Genomic DNA, 19,342 nt, shown 5'->3' with positions numbered 1-19,342 from the left:
ACTCCAGCTGAGTTCCCCTTGCTACTCTGCATAGTCTCTATTTCATAAAAAATGGAAGCCTCAGTCCTCCACCTTTCTGTAAGCCAATGCCTGGTCCTGCAGAGAGAAATGAAGAATTGTTATGTTGGTAACTCATTCAAGAATGGTTATGTTGGTACAATGTAGCATAATTGTAAAAGCTATTGTAAATTTTAGGTACCTAAATGAATACAAGGCATAGCAATAAGTAAATATTTTCCTGAGCTGCCCACTGCCATTTCTGAAAGTAGTCATTTCTTAGGGAGACTAATAATGGCTTTAGATTTCTTCATTTGAAATTCTGGAGTTGAGCTTTGAATCTTTGTGTTTAAATTCTTTTTATTATCATTGTATTCATTTAAAAAAGTAAAAGGAAATAACTGGAATGTTCAGAAACAACATTACTCCTCTTTTCACAGACACTCATTAGACCATGCAGTGTATATGTTTACACCTGGATTCAAGACTTCACTAAAATTAGCAAATAATATTATCATAATTGTAAAGTTTTAGAGATTGAAACTGTCAGTAAGGTGTGCAAATTATCTGTAAGTCACTCAAGACTGTAGTATACTAGCCTTCTGCTCCAGCTTCCTGAATTAGTATTACTTGGAAAGGCATTCATTTGTAGCCATGACATTATAACCATTTCAAGTGAAGTTTCAAAGGTTGTCTAGATAATTGGAAAGAATATTGGGGTTCTTTTTCTCTGCAGTACAGTGCCTAATTGCATTGAATGGCCACAGGTTATTTCAAAAATGATTTTAGCACAGGGGTCCCTCAACCCAACAAACCCCAAATAAACATTTTTCACATTTTCCCCAAAGGATAAAGCATACTAATGAAAAAGTATGCAGGAATTTCCAAAAAAGCTTTGAACAATATTAATATAGTATCGTTCTTTTCCCATATTGTCTTCTTCTAGAAAGCCCCTAATAAATTGCAGCCATGTCTTCAGACTCTGAGATGGCTGTTTTTGGGGAGGCAGCTCCTTACCTCCGAAAGTCTGAAAAGGAGAGAATTGAGGCCCAGAACAGACCTTTTGATGCCAAATCATCAGTCTTTGTGGTACATGCCAAGGAATCTTTTGTGAAAGGGACAATCCAGAGCAAAGAAGGAGGAAAGGTCACAGTCAAGACTGAAGCAGGAGAGGTGGGTGAAAAACAAGGCTTAAGGACAAAACCTATTTCCCATTCTGGGTTCTCAGCTAACATACAAGGATCTCTCATTTCCTTGGCAGACTCTGACTGTGAAGGAAGATCAGGTCTTCTCCATGAACCCTCCTAAGTATGACAAAATTGAGGACATGGCCATGATGACCCACCTCCATGAACCTGCTGTGCTGTATAACCTCAAAGAGCGTTATGCAGCCTGGATGATCTACGTAAGTACCAGCAGCAGTCTTCCTGCAAGCAGCTGGGAAGAACTGCTGCAAATGGAAGCCAATGTTCTGTCTCTTTTCCTCACAGACCTACTCGGGTCTCTTCTGTGTCACTGTCAACCCCTACAAGTGGCTGCCAGTGTACAACCCGGAGGTGGTGTTGGCCTACCGAGGCAAAAAGCGCCAGGAGGCCCCTCCCCACATCTTCTCCATCTCTGACAACGCCTATCAGTTCATGCTAACTGGTGAGTGACTTCACCTGTCTCCATAGGATTGTATCATGAAATTTTCTGAATGGACATCCTGTGCTAGGAATACAGTGTGACTTTTTCAAAGCTTTCATCAATCTGATATGTATATATTTTGAGCTTTATGATATTTACACCATTGTTTTTGCTATTTTAAATGAAATGTATCTCTATACTTTTTTTTTCTTTTTAATCAGGCTGAAAGCATACAGTTTTAACCAGCACAAGAGAAATTGATACATAGATAGAAATATACAGATAAATTGAATCAGAAGAACACATTCCACTCCCTGTGCCACATATGAATTTTTTGTTTGTTTTTGGAACTGATTAAAAGTAGTCCAAATCAGCTCTGGCATTCTCAGTATGTCATTTGCTCTTTATACTTGAGCCACCATAAAGTGTTTTTTTCCCTTTGGCTTCAAAGGTTGTTGTCCCAGTTTCCCAACAATCTTGGAAGCTGAAATACTGGAGTTTTTTTGAGATGTTTTTGAGGATTTGGGATAAACCTCTGGGCTTCTCATTTTTTGACCCTTCTATGTTAATTTGCTCTTGAGAAAGTGTTTTTTTTTTTCATATGTCTATACAGTAGAATTTGGTGAAAGAAAGTAAAAATTAGATATTTACAAGCCAAAGGCCTTTTTATAGTTTGGGAGAATCAGGTGACTATAACTCACTTATTTACTCTGTTGAAAACCTAATTGTCCTTGAAGTGATGCTGTGGAACATTTCCATTTTACTTTGAAAGAGTTTCTACTGTGATATGGAATGACTATTAAAACACTGATATTTGAATCTCTACCCTGACTTAACTTTGTTCTTCTCTTTGATCCTTGGAGGCAAGAGAGGAGAGGATGACTAAATGTATCATTTGTGTTTTGTTTCTTTTTCATTCTTTCTTAGATCTTTATGTCCAAAAAACTTCAGTTGCCTAGGAAAGTTACAATGAGGCTAAAGAGAAATAATCAAAAGACAGATGGAAAAAAAAAATTAAAACCCCTCACCTCAGTCTTTACTCTTCTGTACTCAGCAGAACAAAGGGATGAAAACAGGAATTACTTCTTATATTTGAATTAAGTTAAAAACAATCAACATTTTTCTAAAAATGGAAATAAATGTCAATTCTTTTGATTCACCTAAAGTTATCTGACTACTTTTCACTCTTTCTGTGTTGTTTACTGAATATTAAATAAGCCCTTTATTTGTGTCTCTTTCACAGATCGTGAGAATCAGTCAATCCTCATCACGTACGTACATATACATTGCCTGCTTGTGTTCTTCTTGGGTTGCTCTGTGCCAGGGGAGCTGCTGCCTGACCATACGCTCTCTGGTTCTCTCTCTGGCTTCACAGTGGAGAATCCGGTGCAGGGAAGACTGTGAACACAAAGCGTGTCATCCAGTACTTTGCAACAATTGCAGCTAGTGGAGATAAGAAGAAGGAGGAGCAGGCGGGCAAAATGCAGGTGAGGTAGGAGGGACAGACTAAACACTTGGCCTGTAATTGCCACATGGGTTAAACACTTAACAATGCTTACCATGTTGCAGGGAACGCTTGAGGATCAAATCATCAGCGCCAACCCCCTGCTGGAGGCCTTTGGAAATGCCAAGACCGTGAGGAATGACAACTCCTCACGCTTTGTGAGTTGCTCAGCCAAAGGGTTCCTGAACAATAATAAACAGAAACATGTGACAATCATAATTTCCTGTAGTTCAAGCTTAGGGCTTACAAGATCTTCAGATTTTGAAAACAATAATTCTATGAAAAATTTGATCTATATTATATTAGCACGCAAATTCTTTCTCCAATAATGCATTTCAATATGAAACTGTATTTTTAGTGATTAATATATGCTTATGTCCATTTATAAAAGAAATAATGGAATAAGGAAAGAAAGGGAGGGAGGGAGGGAGGAAGAAAAAGTAGGAAAGAAAAAGCTACGTGAACATTAAATCAGTCTTTGCTTGGTATGATATTTAATTAAGCAGAAGTAAAATTGCTTATTAGATACCAGGAGAGATTTAAGCATCTGAACTGGTTAAATGGATATTCTCACATCATTCAGATGAATACTTTCTGTATGCAGGATATAGTTAGAAGAGTATGGAATGAGATATAAATGGCCTAATGAAATCCACCCATTCCTTTCCATTTGTGCATTCAACATAAAGGAAATATACAGCTGTGGCTCTCCTGGCTATCTTCATGGTTAAAAATGTGTTTAAACCCCATTAAAATTAAGACTTTATCTTAATGGTGGAAATTTATCTGACTCTTAAGAAAATATCTCTAATATAAAATCTTCTGCCCAGTAGAGTAAATAGCAAAACCTGCCATTTCAGATACACTTTTTATGGAGGAAATTTTAAGACATTTTTTTTCCTTTAAAGGGCAAATTCATCAGAATTCACTTTGGTGCCACAGGAAAACTGGCTTCTGCTGACATTGAAACATGTAAGACACTTTTCTGAACTTTTCACAATCCGTCCATCCAATATCTTTTCACTCAGACATCTGTTCTGCCTTCCCTGCTTTTCTTTGTGCCTTCTCCCTACCTTCTCTTTTTCCAATTCATGTTTCTAATTATATTTTTCCCCTAGACCTGCTGGAGAAGTCCAGAGTCACTTTCCAGCTCAAGGCAGAAAGAAGCTACCACATATTTTATCAGATCATGTCCAACAAGAAGCCGGAGCTAATTGGTAGGGAACTAACTTTTTTGGAAGAAGATCACTGAGCACCAGCTCAAACTATTACCTGGTTGACTAAATTAAGCCTGCATGATTCCTCTTCTTGCTTTCAGATATGCTCCTAATTACGACCAACCCATATGACTATCACTTTGTGAGTCAAGGTGAGATCACTGTTCCCAGCATCAATGACCAGGAAGAACTGATGGCTACAGATGTAAGTAACATTCATATGTATATTGTATCTATTGTCATGTCTCCAGACAAAGCTTTTATTTTACTATTTCTATTGCAGAGTGCCATTGACATCCTGGGCTTCACTCCTGATGAAAAGACCGCCATTTACAAGCTGACAGGGGCTGTCATGCACTACGGGAACTTGAAGTTCAAGCAGAAACAACGAGAGGAGCAGGCAGAGCCAGATGGCACTGAAGGTATTAGTAAAGTCTGCTGTTCATCTCTTAGTAATAATATTGTCTTTGGAGATGAAGGGTGAGAAGACTTGAAATGTGTAAAGAGAGTTTAGGTGGAGCCAGCACAAAACCGCCACCCAAAATATCCCTTTTTTTCAAAGAGTACCTAATCCTTATTTGAAGTATAAATTGAACACGTGCCCATAAATCTATCCTGGGCATTTATCCAAAGCTTTGAATAATACAACAATCACCTGAATGTTACATAAAAAGTGAGCAGTGATGCATGATGTTTTAAAATGACTCACCTGGCCTACTTCTTTCAAATAATTCTCTTAGATGGTTAACTTTAGGACTTGATTTGGGGTTTTGATCCAGAATAAATGAATATTGGAGATGGTGGAGTTCAGGATCCTGCAGGAAAGAAGTAAGGCAACAAGCAGGATTGCAACCCTGGACTTCAGGAGAGCAGACTTTGGGCTCTTCGGAGACCGAATTGGAGGAATTTCATGGGTTAAGGCCCTAGAAGGAAGGGGGGGGGGGTCTAGGAGAGCTGTCTAGTATTCAAACATAATTTCCTCCAAGCTCAAGAGCAGTGCATCCCTATGAGTAAGAAGTTCAGCAAAGGGACAGGAGACCTGCATGGGTGAGCAAGGAGCTCTTGGCCAAGTTCGGACAGAATAAGAAAGTACACAGAATGTGGGAGAGGGGACAGGCTACTTGGGAGAATTACAGGAATGCAGTCAGAGTATGTAGAGATGCGGTGAGGAAGGCTAAGGCCCAGTTGGAATTGAGTCTTGCAAGGGATGTTAAGGACAATAGGAAGGGCTTCTCCAACTACATCAGCAGCAAGAGGAGGACTAGGGAAAATGTAGGCCTGCTACTGAATGGGGCAGGGGCCCTGGTGACAAGGGATACAGAGAAGGCAGAATTACTGAATGCCTTCTTTGCTTCAGTCTTCACTGCTAAGGGCAGCCCTCAAGAATCCCGTAGCCTGGACGTGAGGGAGAAAGTCTGGAGAAGGGAAGACTTTGCTTTGGTTGAGGAGGATAGGATTAGAGATCTTCTGGGCAGGCTAGACATCCACAAATCCATGGGCCTGGATGGGATGTACCCATGGGTACTGAGGGAGCTGGCGGATGTTGGTGCCATCGTCTTTGAAAGGTTGTGGAGAACTGGAGAGGTGCCTGAGGACTGGAAGAAAGCCAATGTCACTCCAGTCTTCAAAAAGGGCAAGAAGGAGGACCCAGGCAACTCTAGGACACAACTACTGTGTCCAGTTCTGGGCTCCCCAGGACAAGAGAGACATGGAGCTACTGGAGAGAGTCCTGCATAGGGCTACAAGGATGGTCAGAGGGCTGAAGCACCTGCCTTATGAGGAACGGCTGTGAGAGCTGGGCCTGTTTAGCCTGGAGAAGAGAAGACTGAGGGGGGGATCTTAGCAATGTGTATAAGTACCTGAAGGAAGGGTGTCAAGGGGACAGGGACAACCTCTTTTCAGTTGTCCCATGTGACAGGACAAGAGGCAATGGGCAGAAATTGAACCACAGGAAGTTCGGCCTGAATGTGAGGGGGAATTTCTTCACTGTGAGAGTGACAGAGCACGGGAAGAGGTTGCCCAGGGAGGTTGAGGAGTCTCCCTCTCTGGAGATATTCAAGGTCCGCCTGGGTGCAACCCTATCTAACATGCTCTAGGTGACCCTGCTTGAGCAGGGTGGCTGGACTAGATGATCTCCAGAGATCCCTTCCAACCTTACTGATTCTATGATTCTATGAATATGCTTATGATTTGTTTTGAGTATAACAATAACTCTCAACAGAGTGGCAAATTTCAGAGACGTATCTCTACTGAGCACTCACTATCAACCACGCTGTGGCAGTTCTAAATTCAGAAAGCCCTGCCTTTCAATGATATGCCTGCTCCCAAAGCAATGTACGGGGAGCCCAAGTATTTAAATATATGTTTTGGAATATACTCAGGCAATCTTCCTGCTATCATTTTAGTGTTTTGGTGCCTGGATACCAATTAGCTCCAGAATGAAGTGATGAACTTCAGCTTTCACGAGGAATTTTTAATAAATAATTTATTTACAGATACTTTGGTGAAGTTTTTCAAAGACAAAAATATCATTTAGGTGTCCTACTGTGAAAAATTTTCAAAACAAATATCAGTTTTATTTTCATTGCTGCCATACTTCCTCCAAGATTAGGTAAGCAGAATTTCATCACTAGGCATTCAATGTTGAAATTACTTTGGAAAGAGTTGCTCACTGAATATACTCCATGTATTCTTATCCTTGATTTTTTTATCTCATTGTCCCTGTATTTAGTTGCTGACAAGGCTGCCTACCTGATGGGTCTGAACTCAGCTGACCTGCTCAAGGCCCTGTGCTACCCACGAGTGAAAGTTGGGAATGAATATGTGACCAAAGGTCAAACTGTGCAGCAGGTAAGAAAACCCTTGTGTGATTGGGAACCTATGGCTTGTATTCCTTACTGTCTTATTACTCCTTTTTTTTTCTTCTTTCTTTTTTTTAGGTGAACAATGCTGTAGGTGCCCTGGCAAAAGCCGTCTATGAGAAGATGTTCTTGTGGATGGTTGTTCGTATCAACCAACAGCTGGATACCAAACAACCCAGACAGTACTTCATTGGTGTCCTGGACATTGCTGGCTTTGAGATCTTTGATGTAAGGAATATGTGTTTCAGAGTAGCTCTTGGAAAGGGAAATTAAAATATCAGAGGACTACCAAATGATATTTTTCTGAAGATAGAACAATTAATCATTTGCAATTTTCTGGAAAAAGAAATCCTTAATTTTCTTCTATAGCACAGAGCAAAACCCTCGGAGGCCTCATTAGCACAAAGATAAAGTTATGTTTTTCTGTGTAAAAGTATCTATTACAATTTTGCATGCTGTAATATTTGAACTTAATGATATTTATATTAAAAAATAATTACAATCAGCTGGTATAAGAGCTCTTGTATTTTAACTGGGACTTGGGCACCGAATGAAAAATACATAACAGTTTGAAGATATGGAAATTGTTTAATGGAACAAGAAATAAGTGAATAAATGCTTGATCAGGGAGGACAAGTAGGTCAAATGAAAATGAAGGTCAGGGCACCAAGTCATCATGTTAGCTGAACAAAGAAACATCAAAGTATCCGATGAACTTTAGGAAATTCACTGGGAATATCTTCTCTGGGAAAATTTTCTTCTTCTTTCAGGCAGGCACTTCATTGGGGAGCTGCATATAGGCCCTGCTATGGTGCAGTCCTGATAATACTATTGTTTTAAAGTAGGAAGTTCTATAGAAGATTAATAATGATCAAGAAAACTCATGATGCAACTGTGCATGTTGACAATGGATGTCTCTCTTTCTGCATTGGGAAGTTTAACAGCCTGGAGCAGCTCTGCATCAACTTCACGAACGAGAAACTGCAACAGTTCTTCAACCACCACATGTTCGTGCTAGAGCAGGAGGAGTACAAGAAGGAAGGAATCGAATGGACATTCATTGACTTTGGAATGGACCTGGCTGCCTGTATTGAGCTCATTGAGAAGGTAAATTTCTAATTCAAAATGTCCTATATTTCCAGGAACTCATTGCTGTTTATTACAGTCCACACATTACATGTATTATAAGTCCACTAATAACTATGGAAAAGATTCCTCAAAAAATACATCTGTATGAAAGATATTTGAGCCTGTTTTACTGAAGAACATTTTTCTCAGAAACATTCATGAGTTCCCAATATAAAACAAACATATTTTCTTAAGATGGTTCATATTAAAATAACTATAGGCCAATATAGTCTGTGCCTGTCCTTTGAATGCAAGATAGTGAAAGAGACTTTGTGTAGTGCAGTAGAATTTAGGGATCTGATTAAAAGTACTAAATTGTAGTAAATATACAATGACCACCTTTGTGAAAGATATATTAAAATACAATCACAGTTTTTCTCCCTGATTTTTTAATGTAACTTTTAGCTTAAAAAAAAAAAAGTCTGAATCACAGCACTGAAGTTATAGTCAAAGAATCTTATCTCCTTACAACTCACTTTTTTAGAAGGAAATGTTCTTCAGAACAAAGCTGCAGCTTTGTTTCTCAGCTTCCTATCTTTTACTATATTCCCGTTCTGATCAAGTGGTCAATGTATTATCTTAGAGGCACCATTTCTCTACTGTACTGTAATATATTCCAGCCTATGGGCATCTTCTCCATTCTGGAAGAGGAGTGCATGTTCCCCAAGGCAACTGACACCTCTTTCAAGAACAAGCTCTATGACCAGCATCTGGGCAAATCCAACAACTTCCAGAAGCCCAAGCCTGCCAAAGGCAAGGCTGAGGCCCACTTCTCTCTGGTGCACTATGCTGGCACAGTAGACTACAACATCACTGGCTGGCTTGAGAAGAACAAGGACCCCCTGAATGAAACTGTCATTGGGCTGTACCAGAAATCATCTGTGAAGACACTTGCCTTACTCTTTGCCACCTATGGAGGAGCAGAAGCAGGCTAGTTTTCTAAAATTCATACGTTCCCAAATTCATAATATAAAAAATGAACCAAAAAAGATAACACTATTTTTTTTCTTTTTACAGAGGCTAGTGGTGGTGGTGGTGGTGGTAAGAAGGGTGGTAAGAAGAAGGGTTCTTCTTTCCAGACAGTCTCAGCTCTCTTCCGGGTACAGTATGAATTTCAGTATCTCTAAAGTGCCATGAACATGATTGAGAATCTGAGCTATCTGAACTCTCATTATTCTCCTGACTTTGGTTTTATTGTGAATCAGTAAGAAGGATGAAATGAGCAGAGGATATCATATCAACCATTCTTTACCTAATCCCCTGAATTTCTTTCAAAAGAACACTTGTTCCATGTGACTTTTTTTTCAGAAGCTGGGACATAATGTAAATAATTATGTAAGTAATTTAGATTATGCTAAAATGTTGGTACGGTAGCATTTCACTTCCATATGAAGCTATAAAATTTTCAACTTTAATAAGAATACATAAAAAAACACAAAGAATCTTCGGTTAAATATAATTTTTGATTTGTTTGCTACTTTCTCCTAAAATTCTATCTGTGTATACTCATTTTATTAGTATCCTGACATCTAGAGGCTGAGTGTGCAGAAATAAAATTTGTAATCTGAACTGCTACACATGATTCCACAGGAGAACTTAAACAAGCTGATGACCAACCTACGGAGCACTCACCCCCATTTTGTCCGTTGCATCATCCCAAATGAAACAAAAACACCTGGTAAGAAGCTCATGCAGAAAGAGATGCAATACAGCTGTTGGCCTCTGCCCTGGAACCCATGGGTTTCATTTGTGTTCTCAAATGTTAGGTGCCATGGAGCATGAACTAGTGCTGCACCAACTGCGTTGTAATGGTGTGCTGGAAGGGATCAGAATCTGCAGGAAAGGATTCCCCAGCAGAGTCCTCTATGCTGATTTTAAACAGAGGTAAGAGGTCTCCACATTTTGGCAGCATTATAACCAATGTTAAGTACCTTCTAGGTTCAGTCAGGCTGGGCTCTATGGCAAAGAATAGACAGTAGCCACCATGCACTGGTTAGGAAGAACAACCTTTTCTTCCTCCTTCTCTTTTCACAGGTACAAGGTGCTTAATGCAAGTGCTATCCCAGAGGGACAGTTCATTGACAGCAAGAAAGCTTCTGAGAAGCTCCTTGGCTCCATTGATGTGGACCACACCCAGTACAAATTTGGTCACACCAAAGTACAAACACTCCTTGACTCATGTAGTGTGTGTCTGTGCTTTGCACAACCTGACAGTGATATGCTGCAATGCTCCCTTTCTCTAGGTGTTCTTCAAAGCGGGGCTGCTGGGACTCCTGGAGGAGATGAGAGATGACAAGCTGGCACAGCTCATCACTCGTACACAGGCCAGATGCAGGGGCTTTCTGATGAGAGTGGAGTACCAGAGAATGGTGGAGAGGAGGTAGACATTTCAGATACAAATAATCACTGGAATTTGGAGAAAATGTCTACACCATTCAAACCCAAAATATTTAATGTTTATCTTAATTGCATTCAGGGAATCCATCTTCTGCATTCAGTACAATGTTCGTGCATTCATGAATGTCAAGCACTGGCCATGGATGAAGCTGTTCTTCAAGATCAAACCCTTACTGAAAAGTGCAGAATCTGAGAAGGAAATGGCCACCATGAAGGAAGAATTTGAGAAGACGAAGGAAGAGCTTGCAAAGTCTGAGGCAAAGAGGAAGGAGCTGGAGGAGAAAATGGTAAAGCTGATGCAGGAGAAAAATGACTTGCAGCTCCAAGTGCAAGCTGTGAGTATCATGAGTTTATTTTTTTATAGAAGAAAATGAGTGAATAAGATCTAACTTTTCTTAGAAGTCTCAAACTGCACCCTAATCTGCCTTACAAAATATTCTAAGCTGAATTAAAGGTGACTAAAGGTAAAATTCAGGCCCCCTGCTTTGGGCCCTCAGTGTCACCATTGCAAAGTGGGTTCCAGCTTGAGAACGACTTTTAAGTCTTACTCTTAGTGCCTACAGGTACATGCGTCTATGTGAGCTTATAGTATAGGGTACCATTACAGTCATTGCAAAGTAAATACAGTTTATGAACTGTGGGCACTGATTCAGCTGACCATCCTATCTTAATTCAGTTGCCTACATAAAAAGCCTGCTGCCATTTCTTATGATGCAGAGTATCTCACTTGTTCTCCTGCAGCTACTAATCCAGGAGAGCACAGAGGCCCAATATGTCCCATGAAACAGGTGCTGGCCCTGTGTGTATGTCTCCAATGCCATTTGGCATTTCAAAAGTATCAGCAACATTTACGCAATGCTCTTGAGCTCTAAGTGTCTGTTCAGGGTTAGGTGAATTTTGAAAATGACTGTATTGACTAGGTATCCACTGACTAATGGAAGTTCAGATATCCAAATCTCACACAGGCACGCTCATTTACAGATGTAAAACTCAGTTGCATTCTCAGTATCTACAAAGAAAGCCACGTGTAACACATTAGAAAATCCCCCATTAAATTTCAAATATATTTTCTCAATGATGGATGACCAAAGCAAGATAATTCACCTTACAGAAAACACCAAATAATTTTGAAAATGGCACATGATTAAAATACAGTCATTTTCAAATGAACAGTATCAACTACATTCAAAAAAAAAATAATAAAACTTAGATAAACAAAGTGAAAAATAATGGCACTAAATCCAGTATCTGATGATGCAAAAAGTTCAAAAAATAAAACTGAATGAAAACTCCTAGTGAATTTGTAATGAGGTTGTGCAATAATCATTTCCCGAAAATAAATCCCAAGGGTCTTACTGTTCCACATTTATTCTTTCAGCATAAAATATCATTTTATATTCACCGCTAAATCTGTAATTTTTCAAGCAAAACTACATTTATCCAACAGGAAGCTGATGCATTAGCTGATGCAGAGGAAAGATGTGACCAGCTGATCAAAACCAAAATCCAACTCGAAGCCAAAGTTAAGGAGGTGACCGAAAGGGCCGAGGACGAGGAGGAAATCAATGCTGAGCTGACAGCCAAGAAGAGAAAACTGGAGGACGAATGCTCAGAGCTGAAGAAAGATATTGATGACCTGGAGTTAACGCTGGCCAAAGTTGAGAAGGAAAAACATGCCACCGAAAACAAGGTATAGCAGAGAACCCATCACTCTCGCTCCAGAAATCAGTGCTGTGCTGGTACAGCACGTTTGTAGCTACTTCCTTTAATTACCCCCTGCTCCCTTTTTCTCACAGGTCAAAAACCTCACTGAGGAGATGGCGGCCCTGGACGAGAACATTGCCAAGCTGACAAAAGAGAAGAAAGCCCTCCAAGAGGCCCACCAGCAGACTCTGGATGACCTGCAGGCAGAAGAGGACAAAGTCAATACGCTGACCAAAGCCAAAACCAAGCTGGAGCAGCAAGTGGACGATGTAAGCCCAAATATACACTCAGCAAGAACAGGACAGTTGTTTAGGTAGACCTGGCTGGCAGAGCACTCATGACCTTGTTCTGTTTAGCTCGAAGGGTCCCTGGAGCAAGAGAAGAAACTGCGCATGGACCTTGAGAGAGCCAAGAGGAAACTCGAGGGAGACCTGAAGCTGGCTCACGATACCATAATGGATTTGGAAAATGATAAGCAGCAGCTGGATGAGAAACTGAAGAAGTAAGTGTGGCTGTGGGGCACCTTTGTGTTGTGCAAATGTGCCTGTGTTTTTCGCTGGGCACTAACACGGTTTGCTTTGTGCAAAGGAAAGATTTTGAAATCAGCCAGATCCAGAGCAAAATTGAGGATGAGCAAGCCCTGGGCATGCAATTACAGAAGAAGATCAAGGAGCTGCAGGCAAGTCTTTGTTCCTTGCCTTCTCTCACACCATCAGAGGTCAGGCAGGGGCAGGGCATGGGTGTGAATGGTGCCTAATGTTCTCCAGGCCCGAATTGAGGAACTGGAGGAGGAAATTGAGGCCGAGCGGACCTCTCGGGCCAAAGCAGAGAAGCATCGGGCTGACCTCTCCAGGGAGCTGGAGGAGATCAGTGAGCGCCTGGAAGAAGCAGGGGGAGCTACAGCAGCTCAGATTGAGGTGAACAAGAAGCGTGAGGCAGAATTTCAGAAGATGCGTCGGGACCTGGAGGAGGCCACTCTGCAGCATGAAGCCACAGCTGCTGCCCTGCGGAAGAAGCATGCGGACAGCACAGCTGAGCTTGGGGAGCAAATAGACAGCCTTCAGCGCGTCAAGCAGAAGCTGGAGAAGGAGAAGAGTGAGCTGAAGATGGAGATTGACGACTTGACCAGTAACATGGAGTCTGTCTCCAAAGCTAAGGTACAAAAATACTAATTCAAATTAATTTGAAAAGAAAATGTTTTATCATATCTTTTTAAAATATAATCAGGTTACAGTATACAACTGCGTCCCTAAATCTAGTTCATCGAACTCTATTTCTAAGCATGTAAGCCCAACAAGCAGGATGTAGTGTGTACCTTATAGCCACAGTTTTTCTTATGAGAATCCTGCTGATAAGGAAAAGTCCCCGTATTAGTACTCTTTCATTTTTCTTATTATACATGTAGGGAAATTTAGAGAAGATGTGCCGTACTCTGGAAGACCAGCTGAGTGAGATTAAGACAAAGGAAGAGGAGCATCAGCGTATGATCAATGACCTCAATGCTCAAAGAGCTCGTTTACAGACAGAAGCTGGTAAGAGAGCATCTCTGATGAGGAATGGGGATAGCATCCAAAAAAAATTTAATTCTGGTCCTAAATGACAATTAACACATTTCTTTTCTATATACTTTCCCAGGTGAATATTCACGGCAGGTGGAGGAGAAAGACACTCTGATTTCTCAACTGTCTAGAGGAAAGCAGGCATTTACCCAACAGATTGAGGAACTGAAGAGACATCTAGAGGAAGAAATAAAGGTGATGACTTTCCTACAGCTTGCAACTGAAAGGATACTCAATTTCACACAGTCTATTTAGCACAAATCATACTGAGAGTCAATTATCATTGTTGCAGGGAGAGTATGTAGTGAATTGTGCCCTCCAGCTTTAAATTAGTCATTCACTGTACTTGAACCTTCCCAGTGGTGACATTCCATTGTTAAATGCATACACTGCCAGAGATTTCCTAGGATGTACCTACTCCTTGTTCCAATTCACCTGTCCTCCCAGGCCAAGAACGCCCTGGCCCATGCCTTGCAATCTGCTCGCCATGACTGTGACTTGCTCCGGGAGCAATATGAAGAGGAGCAGGAAGCCAAGGGTGAGCTGCAGCGTGCCTTGTCCAAGGCCAACAGTGAAGTGGCCCAGTGGAGAACCAAATATGAGACAGACGCCATTCAGCGCACGGAGGAGCTGGAGGAGGCCAAGTACATGGGGACTGTGGGGAAGGCTGCAAACAGCTAACAAGGGGAATCTACTGAACTACTGTCAGGAAAAAAAAATAAGGCAGTGCTTTGGGAGAAGGAAATTAAATCTTATGATGCATTTATTTTGGATATATCAAAAAATGGAATTACATTTAAACAGAGAAAGGAGACACCAGCCATATTTGGTGTACCCATGCATGTTAGAGCATGGACATTGGCCATGGGAATACAAGGAATGCCTGGGAGAGGCCTTGCACACCTAAGGCATAGCAATCATTGAGTGAAAAGAGATAAGCCTGCTGTTCTGACAAGTCCATTGGCTGCACAAAACTACCTTCTATTTGCTCCCTAACTGGGAGCTTTGCTTACTACTTCACAGGAAAAAGCTGGCACAACGTCTCCAGGAAGCAGAGGAACATGTTGAAGCAGTGAATGCGAAATGTGCCTCCCTGGAAAAGACAAAGCAGCGGCTGCAGAATGAAGTAGAGGACCTTATGATAGATGTGGAGAGGTCAAATGCTGCTTGCGCAGCTCTGGACAAGAAGCAGAAGAATTTTGACAAGGTAACCAGGCTCCAGCCTCATGGTCTGGGGACAGAGCGTCTCCTCATGACTGCCACACTCATACTGCGGCCCTGTTGCTCTTCAGATCCTGGCAGAGTGGAAGCAGAAGTATGAGGAAACGCAGGCTGAGCTGGAAGCCTCCCAGAAGGAGTCTCGCTCTCTCAGCACGGAGCTGTTTAAGATGAAGAATGCCTACGAGGAGTCCTTGGACCACCTGGAAACCCTGAAGCGGGAGAACAAGAACTTGCAGCGTAAGTCCCGGGTGCTCTGCTCCTGCCAGGGCTTTCTCACAAGCTCCTCTATCCCCACCACTCCACATGGGTCTGTACCTGCAGTGCTGTGAGGATGCCTGTCACCTTCCTGTGGTAGGACATTTCCCCCATGCCCCGTGCCTGACCCTGCCATTTGTCTCTGTCCTTACAGAGGAGATCAGTGACCTCACGGAGCAGATTGCAGAGGGAGGAAAGGCCATTCATGAGCTGGAGAAAGTGAAGAAGCAGATTGAGCAGGAGAAATCTGAAATCCAGGCTGCTCTGGAGGAAGCTGAGGTAAGTGGCCAAAATCACTGATTTCCAGTCCTAGAGTCCTGAGAAACAGTGTGAAAAATAATAGCTTGAAGCTATAAGGCATATGGTACTGCTCTTTCGCTGTTGAATTTGAAGCTGCAGCCTCTGTTTCCACATCATACAGAAAGAAAGAGTCACAGTTTATTGCACAAGAGAGAATAACATTAAGGAATACACTTTTATTAATGCAGTGCTTTTTGTTCTTTTTCAGGCCTCCCTGGAACATGAGGAGGGGAAGATCTTGCGCCTCCAGCTGGAGCTCAACCAGATCAAGTCTGAGATTGACAGGAAGATAGCAGAAAAAGATGAGGAAATTGAGCAACTGAAGAGAAACCATCTCCGAGTTGTGGAGTCCATGCAGAGCACACTGGATGCAGAGATCAGGAGCAGAAATGAAGCCCTGAGGCTGAAGAAGAAGATGGAGGGAGACCTGAATGAAATGGAGATCCAGCTGAGCCATGCCAACCGTGTGGCAGCAGAGGCGCAGAAGAACCTGAGAAACACACAGGGAGTGCTCAAGGTCTGTTAAGACAAATACGTGTGTGCAGGCATCTAGGTTGGGTAATATACTTGCATTATAACTACACGTATAATAGTGATTGTTACTGTCCAGCACTGATGCAAGACATTCATTTCTGCTGCCTCTTTTACAGGATACCCAGATACACTTGGACGATGCTCTCAGGACGCAGGAGGATCTGAAGGAACAGGTGGCCATGGTGGAGCGCAGAGCAAACCTGTTGCAGGCTGAAATTGAGGAGCTACGGGCAGCCCTGGAGCAGACAGAGCGGTCGAGAAAAGTGGCTGAGCAGGAATTGATGGATGCAAGCGAGAGAGTTCAACTTCTCCATACGCAGGTCAGACTCCTATGTGAGAATACCTTGAACAGGCACTGGTGGAGGTCATTACCGTGTAAATAACATACAAGGAGAGACTGTGGCTCTTCTGAAGTTTGTTGTCAAAGGCTATTCTTTGGGGTTAAATAGACTTCCTCCATGGATTAAAAAATAATAGTAATACTACCTTAATTTTGCTTCACATTTTCTCATGATCATGATGTGAAGGTTTAAATATCTTGATTTTAATGATGACTACCTCATTATGACTGCTTTCAAAATGTGTCCTGTGAGCTATAGCATTTTTCCTTTCCAGATTGTTCATCTATGTAAATTCTTTAGACTATCCTTTATGGTAAGAACTTTAACCTGAATTGAAATTGCTACCTCAGACCAGGAATCAGATTATAGCTCAATGAATATGATTTTATTCAGAGGAGAGAGAACTGCATTTTAAAATGTTTACAGCTCTCTGTTGACTACCTTTTTATAACATAACTAGGTGATTCACGTGAAGCATACTGATATTAGATATATTGATAAAAACCACAATTTTTAACAGTGGATTTCTTAATGTAAATGTTGTACCTTGGAGCCAAATGAGGGGAAAAAATGATATTTTTGTTCAACAGAATACTAGTTTGATCAACACCAAGAAGAAGCTGGAGACGGACATTTCCCAAATCCAGAGTGAAATGGAGGAGACAGTCCAGGAAGCCCGCAATGCTGAAGAGAAGGCCAAGAAGGCCATCACAGATGTGAGCTGGGGACTCCTTTCATTGCTGGTGGTGAGTGGATTCTGCCCCAGTATGTCTCGCATCCCAAACTGGGGCTGTTCCTTTGCTCTCCAGGCGGCCATGATGGCAGAAGAGCTGAAGAAGGAGCAGGACACCAGCGCCCACCTGGAGAGGATGAAGAAGAACTTGGACCAGACAGTGAAGGACCTGCAGCACCGTCTGGATGAGGCTGAGCAGCTGGCACTGAAAGGAGGCAAGAAGCAAATCCAGAAGCTGGAGGCCAGGGTGTGTAGAGCTGCTGTTTGTGCATCAGGGAGCACGTCCCATGAGGCACCACCAGGGGAGCTCCAAGGCTGGGCTTCTCATTGCAGGTGAGAGAGCTGGAAGGGGAGGTTGATTCTGAGCAGAAGCGCAGCGCTGAAGCCGTGAAGGGTGTGCGCAAATACGAGAGGAGAGTGAAGGAGCTGACCTACCAGGTAAGGCCTCAGGAGGCCTCTTTGTGCTGACACCCCCTCCTTCCAGGAAGGCAGAATGTTTGCACAGAATTCTCAAGGGGAATTGTTAACCATATGTGGTGGGGAAAGCAATGTCCTCTCTTTCCTGCTTTCCAACTGCTCTAGTCTGAGGAAGACCGGAAGAATATTCTCAGGCTCCAGGACCTGGTGGACAAGCTGCAAATGAAAGTGAAATCGTACAAGAGACAAGCTGAGGAGGCTGTAAGTACTGCTCAAGCTGAGGCAAGAGTCACTTTCGGTAGGTTCATCACAGGTGCTGAGGAGATGAGTGTGAGAAACCTGGAAACTGCCACTGGTCAGCAGAGGAGGGCTTCAGGGTCTTTGTTATCCTCATACCATGTTCCATAGGCATAAAACCAGTGAGAAAATAACTACAGGAATGTCAAGACCAAGTGAAAAAAATTACCCCTGCCAACGTGACACATTGCTGTATTGGGGTTCTAAGTAAGGGAGGACAAGGAGGTTTGTGTGAGGTCTCTTGCTAAGTGGTGGTAAGTGGGGAATGGAGAGTGTAAGCTGTGCCCTTTCTCTTAGGAACAAGTGCAGCTCCTTCAGTCTCAGTGGCAGGAGGACGGGAAACCCCTGCCCTGGACTCTTTGCCACCACCTGCCTCTCCCCCTACAGGAGGAGCTGTCCAATGTCAACCTCTCCAAATTCCGCAAGATCCAGCATGAGCTGGAGGAAGCTGAGGAGCGGGCTGACATTGCAGAGTCACAGGTCAACAAGCTCCGAGCCAAGAGCCGGGAGTTTCACAGCAAGAAGATAGAAGAGGAAGAATGAGGATGTCAGGGGGCAATGAAGTGACATGGGTCGTTCACAAAATGTGAAACCCTCTGTCACTTTCTTTTGTAATTAGTCTTTGTAACCACCTCAATGTCTAGATAATAAAGACTGTGAATTACTCTGCATACACAGATTTGCAATGGCTAGATTACTCTGTGTGCACAGGATGCACACAGTGGCTTTTTTTGCTATGCTTCAATTCCACAGTTACCTTAAGTTTGGGGCATTTTCAAATGAATAGCTTTATTTCATTTCTACACCTGGATAGTAATACAGCTTTCATTACTCCCTTCCCCAGTATTTCTCGATCATATCCTTTTCCACTGCTAAGTAAGGAATAACAGTAATTTAAATCCCATATTGGCAAGAGGAGAGGATCGTGTGAGAGGTAGACAGGGTACCTTGTCTGTCTAGGCACAGTGCAGTGGGTAAAATTGCTTCTGCCTTGGGGAGTCTTCTTTCCAAAAGGGTGCGGTACATAGAGGCCATTTGTTATCTGAAGGAAGTGATCCTTCCCTTCTACTCAGTCCTGGTGAGGCCACATCTGGAGTACTGTGACCAGTTCTGGGCTCCCCAGTACAAGAGAGACATGGATTTACTGGAATGAATCCAGCAAACTTAAGGCCGCTTAAGGGATGCAGCACCTCTCATATGAGGAGCCGTTGAGAGAGTTGAGATTGGTTAACCTGGAGAAGGGAAGGTTCA

General features: G+C 42.3%; 1 protein-coding gene across 4 annotated transcripts; it reads left to right on the top strand.

Moving 5' to 3' along the window:
• The first annotated feature begins 966 nt into the window (after positions 1 to 966).
• LOC134149158 (myosin heavy chain, skeletal muscle, adult-like) lies at positions 967 to 18,634 on the top strand. Of its 4 annotated transcripts, none has more exons than XM_062592043.1 (38): positions 967 to 1,170; positions 1,259 to 1,402; positions 1,488 to 1,644; positions 2,867 to 2,894; positions 2,999 to 3,110; positions 3,193 to 3,285; positions 4,036 to 4,099; positions 4,246 to 4,344; positions 4,446 to 4,549; positions 4,628 to 4,766; positions 7,076 to 7,194; positions 7,284 to 7,433; positions 8,142 to 8,312; positions 8,954 to 9,253; positions 9,353 to 9,433; positions 9,924 to 10,011; positions 10,100 to 10,217; positions 10,368 to 10,491; positions 10,577 to 10,713; positions 10,810 to 11,065; positions 12,178 to 12,420; positions 12,527 to 12,703; positions 12,791 to 12,936; positions 13,023 to 13,113; positions 13,202 to 13,591; positions 13,840 to 13,966; positions 14,070 to 14,188; positions 14,441 to 14,637; positions 15,017 to 15,200; positions 15,286 to 15,451; positions 15,624 to 15,748; positions 15,978 to 16,286; positions 16,420 to 16,623; positions 17,235 to 17,360; positions 17,454 to 17,624; positions 17,711 to 17,815; positions 17,960 to 18,055; positions 18,479 to 18,634. In XM_062592043.1, the coding sequence occupies exons 1-38, from the start codon at positions 967 to 969 to the stop codon at positions 18,632 to 18,634; spliced, it is 5,820 nt and encodes a 1,939-aa protein (XP_062448027.1). The 4 variants fall into 4 exon arrangements, with proteins under 4 accessions (XP_062448027.1, XP_062448026.1, XP_062448024.1 ...); XM_062592042.1 differs by having other exon boundaries at positions 8,954 to 9,259; XM_062592040.1 differs by having other exon boundaries at positions 8,954 to 9,263; positions 9,351 to 9,433.
• Positions 18,635 to 19,342: the final 708 nt, after the last annotated feature.

This window comes from Rhea pennata, chromosome 19, assembly GCF_028389875.1.
Source record: "Rhea pennata isolate bPtePen1 chromosome 19, bPtePen1.pri, whole genome shotgun sequence".
In the NCBI taxonomy this organism is placed as follows: Eukaryota; Metazoa; Chordata; class Aves; order Rheiformes; family Rheidae; genus Rhea; species Rhea pennata.
This window is presented reverse-complemented; position numbering and strand designations above follow the sequence as displayed.